The 9,187-nt window shown below is 51.8% G+C and overlaps 1 protein-coding gene across 1 annotated transcript; it reads left to right on the top strand.

The window, feature by feature from the left end:
- Positions 1–1,833: 1,833 nt before the first annotated feature.
- On the top strand, positions 1,834–7,559 carry LOC102027870. Its single transcript, XM_005405526.2, has 7 exons — positions 1,834–2,167; positions 2,813–2,945; positions 3,036–3,223; positions 5,894–6,283; positions 6,797–6,814; positions 6,946–7,052; positions 7,335–7,559. The coding sequence occupies exons 1-7, from the start codon at positions 1,834–1,836 to the stop codon at positions 7,353–7,355; spliced, it is 1,191 nt and encodes a 396-aa protein (XP_005405583.1). The 3' UTR covers positions 7,356–7,559.
- Positions 7,560–9,187: the final 1,628 nt, after the last annotated feature.

The following is a 9,187-nucleotide window of genomic DNA, read 5'->3' as shown; positions in this document are numbered from 1 at the left end:
TTCCATGTTCACCCTGTTCCTCTCCTTCCTAAACCCTGGACCTTCTTGCTTGCAAGGCATTTTGGACACGCCATGTTTATCTGCTTCACCTGGAATAAGACAGTACTGTTCTTTGCTCACTGTCTTCTACTTGCCTTCACTACCTGACCTCCCAAAGAGCCTTCTCTGACCCTTTATTGTCCTCACCTCTTCCCCGAAACTGAATTAACTTCAAAATTAAAATTAAAACCTCTGTGCTTTGCCATCAGTGGTGCCTTGCGCACATGTCCTTCAGGACACTTGGCACATTTCATGGAAATGCCTTTTCACTTGTCCTGCACCACCAATTGTCTCTCAGTTCTGTCATAACAAGGAGGTTGTTATAACAGTGTCCCGATAGTACTGCATGCTATCTTGGCTCAGGGTAGGCATCAGGCAGATATATCTGACTGAAGTGCCCAACTCAGGAGCAGTCATCACCATCAGGCCTTCCTGAAATAGCCCTGGACACATCTTCTATTGCACTTACACACACACACACACACACACACACACACGTGAAGACACTCAGTTATTAGACACATATTATTGCAAAGCGATGCTACTGAGTTCCAAGAAAAGAAAGATATCACAGTCCCCAAGCAGCTTACTCCTTCATAAAGGGACTAAGTCACAAGCAGAAAGGGCTGAAATACAAAGCAATGCTTTGAAATAACTGTGTAAGCTGTCTACTAGAAGGCAGTCAGAGACTAGCTCTTCATTTCTGACTGGGATAACCAGGGAAATGTCTGAGGAGGTGGGAAACGCTTCCAAAAAATGATCTTAGTTATCACTGTGGAATGTGGTGGTGCCAATCAGAGGCATGAGCAAAAGCCCCAACAACATGATCAGGTCTTCTGAGGTGTATTTCTTCAGCTGGATGCACGACTGAGGGGTGGGAATCATCAAAACTAAGGCCACAATGGTAGGTTGGTGGTGCGTGTTACTCAGAGCACCGGCTTGTAGCCTGACTTCTGGTGCATTTTCACTAAACACTTCTGACATAACTGAATGAAGAAGTGGGTATTCGTCCAGGAAGCGGGAATTGATGGTGCTTTCTGAGCTGTTGATCCTTGTGCCCTAAATGTTTACTAGCTGCTCTGTGGATTCCTCTTTTAAAGCTGTGCCCTCTGCCCCTTGCTCCTCCCATTGGCATCACTATAAGTGCCAGGCTGAGCAGGTGGGTTCAGTTAGCCCAGAAGGGAGACCCAGTGACATAGATGGTCTCCTCAGGGGAGTGCCTATTCCCAGGAGGGGGTCCCCATCCCCTACCCAAGCTCCTCCCCACTTCAGATTTACACTGCATTTGTGTTTCCCCAGCCCCACTCAGTCAGACTAATCCCTGCCACCTGCACTTCCTGCCCCTGCCCAGTGTGTGGGAGAGGGGGGCCAGTGGGGAGGAAACGTTTTTGTATCACAGTATAACATCGTGAGGACTGGGGGGGGGGAGCACAATGATTCAAGCAGAGGAGGTGCTTTTACAAAAAGCCCTGCCCCGCAAAATATTCCTTCCCAGCCCAGCGAATGGGAGTGCAGCCACCAGATGGTGAGAGGTCTGTGGGGCTGGTTCCTGCCCAGTTCCAATCTTGCAGGGGTCTGCACTCAGTGAATTCCTGGGCATCTCTGCCCCTGACAGCTTCCCAGGAATGTGCCGGCCAAAGCTGTAAAGTGCGATCACCAGTCAGTAACACTTTTCATTAAACTTGCCCTTGATGAAGCACTTGTGCATACATCCCATGTTAAAAGAACAAAAGTTTATGGGAAAGGTAACCCATCTTTGTGAAGAAGAAGCTGAGATCAGAGAGGTTACAGGTTATGCAAGTAATAAGAAATAGAGTCCAACCTGCAAGACTTGCCCGCTCCAGGCTACCCACGGCCACCCATGCCCCTTTGGATTTCAAGTGCCCTGCATCATCCCTAGGCCAAATTGATTCTCCTCTGCAAATCGGGGGTGACCTCCTACAATGCCCAGATTACTATTCCGCACTAATTCTGGAAGTGGGAAGAGACTCACCCAGGAAGCAGAGGGAGGGAGCACCCTTTCTGAGCTGGGGGTCTGGGGAAGAAGGAGGAATTCTAGGCAGCACTTTCCTGCTGTGCTACTATGCTGAGCAGATCTTCGGGCCAGGGACCCGGCTCACGGTGTTAGGTAAGACAGCAGCCCCAACACTTAGTGGGAAGGAGGGAGGGTAAGCTGCTCAGGTTGGACCCCTGAACCCTGGCCTTGGGGAAAAGGACGCTCCCTGGGTCACCCAGGGCCCTTTATGGGGGAGGCTGGAGTTTGCGCTGGGATCTCCAGGGCTGTGTGAACACCGGGCAGCTCTTCTTTGGGGATGGCTCCAAGCTAACCGTGCTGGGTAAGGAGGGCAGCTGGAGGATGCAGGTCGGGTGGGACTGAAGGAGGTGGGCAGGGGCTCAAAGTGTCTTCGGGGCTGTGCTGAGGGTCTCTGCTCAACACCTGAGCCGAGGGATCCCTGGTCCCGGTGCTGGGAGAGCTATGGAACACTCAGCATCTGCGGGGACCGGACTGGGTCCGGGACAGTAACGGTGGGCAGCGCCGGTTTTTGTCCTGGGCCAGGATGCTGTGAGCACAGACATACAGTATTTCGGCCCAGGAACCCGGCTGACCGTTCTGGGTAAGCGGGGTGAGCTTGGAGGAACTGGGAGTAGGGGGAGTCGGGGCGCTCAGGGACCCCTGGGGCCGGAATGGCCTGACCTGTTTTTGTGTTGCGTCCGGGTGCTGTGAGCCAAAACACGCAGTACTTCGGTGCGGGCACCCGGGTGTCGGTTGTAGGTAAGCGTGGACAGGGGCGGGTTTTTGTGCGGGGCTGGGGGGCCGTGAACCAAGAGACCCAGTACTTCGGGCCAGGCACTCGGCTCACCGTGCTAGGTGAGCGCGGGGGCCGCGATGGGCGCTGGAGGCCAGGGTCCGGTTTTTGTGGGGGGGCCCCGAGCTGTGCTCTGCAGGCGCCACCCAGACTTTCGGGGCTGGCAGCCGGCTAACCGTGCTGGGTGAGTGTTCGCGGGGCCGCTCGCCGGGCGCGGGGCGGGAGGGAAGGCGGCCGGGTGGTCCAGGGCTCACAGCCGGGCGCTGCGCCCTGCGGCTGGGAGTCGCCCGGGCCGCCGCTGGGGTTTGCGAGCGGGGCTGCACCTCCGTGCTCCTACGAGCAGCATTTCGGATCCGGCACCAGGCTCACGGTCCTAGGTGAGACGCGCGCGTCCCCCACCTTTCCAGCCTCAGGCCCTGGGTCCCTGGAGGGGTTGGGGGTGGACGGGTCCGGGCTGGGGTCCCGCGGAGAGTGGGCGATCACTGCGGGGCCAGCTCTGCTCGCCTTCCCGCGCGTCTCCTCGCTTCACGGATGGGAAGCCGGAGGCGGGTGGAAGCCAGTTAGGGACAGGGTGCGCGGTGGAGGAGAGGATTTACTGTACTAGAACTCTGACAGGCGCTAAAATGGGAGTGGCGGGACAGAACGGCAAGTTTGGTTTGGGGGGAAAAAGGTTGGGGGAGTGGGGGTCTGGGGACCTATGTGTTACTAAGAGACAAAAAACGCTGGATGGGTGGGAACGGCAGGCATGAGCCAAGCGCCAGAGCGAAACGAGATGGGTAACGGATGAGTCCCCAGAGATGAGGCAGAACAAATCTGGCTTTGTTGACTTACTGTTCAGTAGCGTGATTTAAAATTAGATTTAATCCCTCCACAGCCTTTCTCAGAAGCTCGGGCCCCTGAAGCAGGGGTGGGGGCTCAGCATCAACACTGCCCTGGGCTGGCCAACACAGGTGCTGGCCAGAGGCCAGGGTAACCTCAGCCCCTGGGGTGCATTTGCTTCCTGGGAGAAGCCCTGTCTCTGTCCCAGGTGGGCTGAAATCTCCATCCTTTATACCAAGTGTTCTGGGTTAAACACCCCACACAGTTCAGGGAATTTATTTATTAGAAGCACATGTTCAAATGAAGATATTTGTCTGGAAAGTGAGGAGGATTCTCTGGAAGAATATCAGCTCTTAGGGCTGGAAGGGATTTTTAATGTCACTTAGCAATAGAAGCCCTGAAATCAGACAAGGCAAACAACTCTCAGCCTGAGGACATTAACCAGAGTCACTTGATAACCACAGCAGTAGATACCACGTGTAGCTGGATTGTCCTTAAGCAGGAGCCCTTGGGGCACAGCACACTAAAGTGTGATCAGAGGAGCCCTTGGGGCACAGCACACTAAAGTGTGATCACACTAAAGCATGATCACAGGGATCAGGAGCTGTGATCCAGGAGCCGGGGTGGAGGAAGATGAGACTTTAGCACCAGGTGTGGCTGGGTTCCAGTACCTGGCTCTTTGATGATCTGGTGTCCTTAACCACGTTAATGTCTGAACCTCAGAGTCTATGGCGTTTAGAAATGGTATGGAAGGCGATGTGTGTGTCAGAGGTGGGCTGGGAAGAGGAAAGAGAACTTTACAATTTTACCTGAGGCTAATGCAACCTATAAGTAGGGCGCAGACAAGCAACAGCTCAGGAGGAACACACTCAGGCCACAGAGCAAGCCCACAGGAGTAGGGCTGAGCTGACTGGAGCCTCACTGAGGAGTTGCAGAGACAGTGTTGTGGGGTGTGCTGGTGTTTGTCACACTCGTGGCATGGATCAGTACCCTAGGGACCAGCACACATGGCTCAAGGCACATCTTTAATTTATACAACAGGGACTGACTGTTTGCTGAGGGAGGGGGTCAGGGAAGTTCCCTCCACAGTGACCTGGAGGGTGGGAGAAATCCTGGGGTCTTTGAGACAAGCTGAGGACAGGAAGGTTGACGGATCCAAGCACTGCAGATAGAAGCAGGGATCTTACCATTTAAGCAGCACAACTAGTTCTCAAAGCAGGAGTTGGGGTATGGGAGGCTGACAATACGGAAGCAGGGCCAGCTACAAAGTGTGCAGGTCCAGATCCAAATGAGCATGTAGGCTCCTGTGAAAAAAATTTATTTAGAATTTCAAAATGGCAGCAGCAGAGGATGAGAGCAGGCACTAGGCCCTTCTCTGCACATGCTCTTGTGCAGTAAGTGGGGGCTGCATGCCTAGGTCGTGGGTCCTGGAAGCAGGTCATATACCATGCAAGTGGAAAGCAGGTTGGAACAAATTTCCTCCATAGTCCAAAAGGCTAGGAAGAGGTTTTCATACAAAAGATATTTCATGTAGACAGAATTTATCAGGTAAAAGTGTCAAGGAAAAGCAAAAAGCAAAGTGGAAACGCAAGTGGTCCTTAGAGGTAGAGGTGCTGATGGGATGGCTTCGTGCACGTCTAAACATCAGAAAACCCTACATCCTCGTGAGTGCCCTGTAAACCAGCAGGGCACCAAAATAGGCCACCTGTCCATTGGCATCTGAAGAAAGCCTCCCCCAAATGTGCCTTTCCCCCCAATTCTCCTTTATTCCTCAGCCCTCTCTCTTCAGGTATAAATAACAGGGTATAGGATGGGTCGGTCATTCTAAATAGTAGTGTCGTTAGTTCTTTAAACCTGATGTGCAAAGCCAGTTTTCTGATCCTCATTTCAGAAACAGAAAAAAAAAGTGAAGAGACATTAGAGAGCCTAGGCAGTCAGTCCTAGGATCTGGAGCCTATTGTTGAGATTTCTATCCAGGGGATCCATTTAAATAGCTACTGCATAAAGTGCTAGAGCAGAAAGAGGCAAGCTTCCATTTGCTCAGAATTGTAGCCAGTACCATTTATAATGCCAGCTTAGGGGATGGAGAGACAGTAGTCAATTCCTGCCCACAGGGTAAATACAAAGCACAGGCAAGAAACAGGGAGAATATCAGAGAGGAAGGGATAGTGGCTCCTTCCAGCCAGCTCTGATAGCAGCCCTGTTCCCAACCCCTCTTCACTCTGTAGAAAACCTGAACAGGGTGAACCCACCCAACGTGGCTGTGTTTGAGCCATCAGAAGCAGAGATTGGCCAGAAGAAGAAGGCCACGCTCGTGTGCCTGGCCACAGGCTTCTACCCCGACCACGTGGAGCTGAGCTGGTGGGTGAATGGGAAGGAGACCCGCAGCGGGGTGAGCACGGACCCTCAGCCCTACAAGGAGCATCCTGACAATGAAAACTCCAGCTACTGCCTCAGCAGCCGCCTGAGGGTCTCAGCTGCCTTCTGGCACAACCCGCGCAACCGCTTCCGCTGCCAAGTCCAGTTCTACGGGCTCACAGATGATGACCCATGGGACCAGAAGGACCGGGCCAGACCTGTCACCCAGAACGTCAGTGCTGAAGTTTGGGGCAGAGCAGGTGAGTGGGGCTGGAGAGGCCAGTGAGGAGACTGAGTGAGATCTCACCAGAGGGAGATGAGAGATCCAGATAGAAATCAAGAGGAGACTCAGAAGAAAGCCTGAATATGTGAGAAGGGACGATCCAGACCATAGTGCAATTGAACCATAGCGTACACTTCCTCCTAGAGAGCACAGCAGTAGGTAGGGAGCTCAAGCCTTTTCCTTCCACAGATCCTGAGCCCTCCCTGCTGTACTAATGGGTCCTCTGTGACTGGCCATGGAGCTTAGCACATGTGTGTGGGTCTCCCATCCCGCGCCCTGGCCCTGGATGAATTGACAAAGACAATGAAAATGTCCCTGCACTAGATCAGCATGAGGAAGGTAGTACCAGGGCTATCACAGGAGGCACATTGCACCATCTCATGTGCATATGTTTGTGCCTGTGATTCCGACTTTAAACTGTGATTTGAGGCTCATTGCCCTCTAGAAGTGCCATTTTCTCACCTATTTTTTTTTTCCTTTTTTCTTTTAGACTGTGGCTTCACTTCTGGTAAGTAACCCTCTCCATTCCTTTCTATCTCCAATGGTCTTGTCTCTCCAACAAAATTATGGGCACTGGGCATGGCAGAGGCCAGAGCTACTTACACACAGGTACCTACTGCTCTCCCTTCCTTCCAACAGTGTCCTATCAGCAAGGGGTCCTGTCCGCTACCATCCTTTACGAGGTCCTGCTGGGGAAGGCTACCCTGTACGCTGTGCTGGTCAGTGCCCTCGTGCTGATGGCCATGGTAAGGAGGGTGGGGTGGGGAAGTGATTTGAGGGAGGGTGTGGAACACTGTAGATGGGACGTAAGGGGATCCCAGGTAGCCCAGGCCCTGATGTGTCCAGCTATCTCGATGAGACCATGAGCCATAAGCTGGGAGAACATGCGGAGATCATTCCAGAAGGCACCACTGAAGGACAGGGAGAACCAACAAGCCCTCCTCAAAAGCCGTCCCTAGCATTTGCCCCCTGCCCCACCTCCATTGCCCTGCAGTCCCTGACAACACTGATAATATTCTCTTTTTCAGGTCAAGCAAAAGAGATCCTGAGGCCATCTCTAATAGTGCATCCTGAATCACTCTTCCTCTTCATCCTGGATCCTCCTGGCCCTACTTATCCATGTTCCTAAAGAGTTCTTCTCCTTCCACCCCTCCCTATGTAGACATCTATCCTTCCTGATTGCTTCCCTGAAGACTGAGTATTAGCCCTGAATCAGAAACAGACAGAACCAATAAACATTGCATGATTGTGTCTCAGTGGTGTCTTTGAAGTCCAGCACTTGGCTGACACTCTAGTGACCTGAGGAAGCTACCATCCTCTCAGGGATAGGAAGTGACTAAGCTACTACCTCTCTGACCTGTGCTGCTTCTTCTTGATCATCCTGATGGAAGTGCCCAAAAGCTATGGTCCCTACTAGGCATTCCAGTCCCCCAGTGTGGTGTTAGTCTGGAGGACAATGGCTGGGCTCTAAACACCAGCAAGACAAAGACAAGGATGGAAAGGGGTGGAGGGGAGAGGATTACAGCAAAGCATGTCTAGCACAGCACAGAGCCCAGGCAGACCTATGGGTTACAAAGCCTAATCACTTCTCAATTCCATATTCAGATGTCATCTGTTACACTTTTCGGTTTTACCTGTGTCTATCCACATCTCCACTTATCTTCTTTCAGGATTTGAGTATAAGATTTGTGCTCCTTTGTGTGTCTAAGTTGGGATCTTAGAGAAATCATGGAGTTGAGAAAACTGGTAGGTGAAGCCAGGGGACAAGTGATCTCCCAGGAGCAGGACACTCAAGGTCAGGTCTGGGGGAGGGGTGAGAAGAGAAGTGGGGTCAGTGGGGATGGTGGCACATGTGAAGTAGCCCTTCCAATAGGCCCCTTTCTTTAATGGGTGCAGACCAGTTCATCCCAAGTGCAGAGTGTTAGGTGCCCCTGCTTGGGTGGAGACAATTGCCTTAGCAGTGTGTGCTCTCCCTGAGGACTTGAGCCATTGTGGTAGAACATAATGCGCTCAGGAAGGGGAAGAATGCGATTAGAGAAAAGGCATAGAATGATGAAAGGTGCCACGGTCATGTTAGTTGAGGCAGAGTACCAGGGGTGAGAAGCACAATCTGAAATCAGAGAAGGGTGGTGAATAGGAAAGATGAAAGAGCCTCTTTCTGAGAGCCTGTTCTCTCCCCCAGGCAATTGAGTGGATTCCCTCACACGCATCATCCCATTTAATCTCCATATTGACCAAGTGCTGATCCCAACCCCAAGTACAGTTTTGATGTCTCTATAAGTGTAGAAATTGTAGTTCACACATCAAGTTGTCAGTGATGAAACTATGGCATGTTTTTCCAAAGATGGAGATTCTGGAAGCTTTTCCAAGTAGTGACCAGGATAGTGGTCTGATAGGGTTTGGTTCATGGTATCACAGTGACCCTGGAGCAGCTGCCCCTAAGCAGGAGGGCAGGACCCACAGAAATACACTGAGGTTGCCTTAATTTCTTGCTCTTTTAATTTCCTAATGTTGCTGAAATAAAGTACACAACAAGGTGTTGTCACAAAGTGCCACTGGGTGGTCAGAAACAACAGAAACATTCTCTTCCAATTCTGGAGGCTGGAAATCTAAACCTGAGGTATCAGCAAGGTCATGTTCTCTGACAGTTCCAGGAAGGACTCCTCTTGCTTCTCCCTGTTCTGAGGGCTCTTGGTTTTCTTGGCCATGTCAGCCTCACTCATCTCTGCCTCTGTCTTCACACAGCATTTTCTCCTCTGACTGTACATTTCCATTTCCATGTTCTTTCTCTTACCCAAACATGAGTCACTGGATTTGCATCTCACCCAAAGTCCAGAACCATCTAATCAGAAATCTGAATGAGTTATATCTGCAAAGTCTG

Source organism: Chinchilla lanigera, unplaced genomic scaffold, assembly GCF_000276665.1.
Source record: "Chinchilla lanigera isolate Chin_1 unplaced genomic scaffold, ChiLan1.0 scaffold00093, whole genome shotgun sequence".
Lineage (NCBI taxonomy): Eukaryota > Metazoa > Chordata > Mammalia > Rodentia > Chinchillidae > Chinchilla > Chinchilla lanigera.
This window is presented reverse-complemented; position numbering and strand designations above follow the sequence as displayed.

Bases quoted from the DNA above. Each gene is read 5' to 3' on its own strand.
- LOC102027870 (XM_005405526.2), top strand. From the start codon at position 1,834: ATGCAAGTAATAAGAAATAGAGTCCAACCTGCAAGACTTGCCCGCTCC. The intron at 2,946-3,035 runs GTCCGGTTTTTG...GTGCTGGGTGAG, and splicing joins GATGGGCGCTGGAGGCCAGG to TGTTCGCGGGGCCGCTCGCC. The intron at 3,224-5,893 runs GTGAGACGCGCG...TTCACTCTGTAG, and splicing joins CACCAGGCTCACGGTCCTAG to AAAACCTGAACAGGGTGAAC.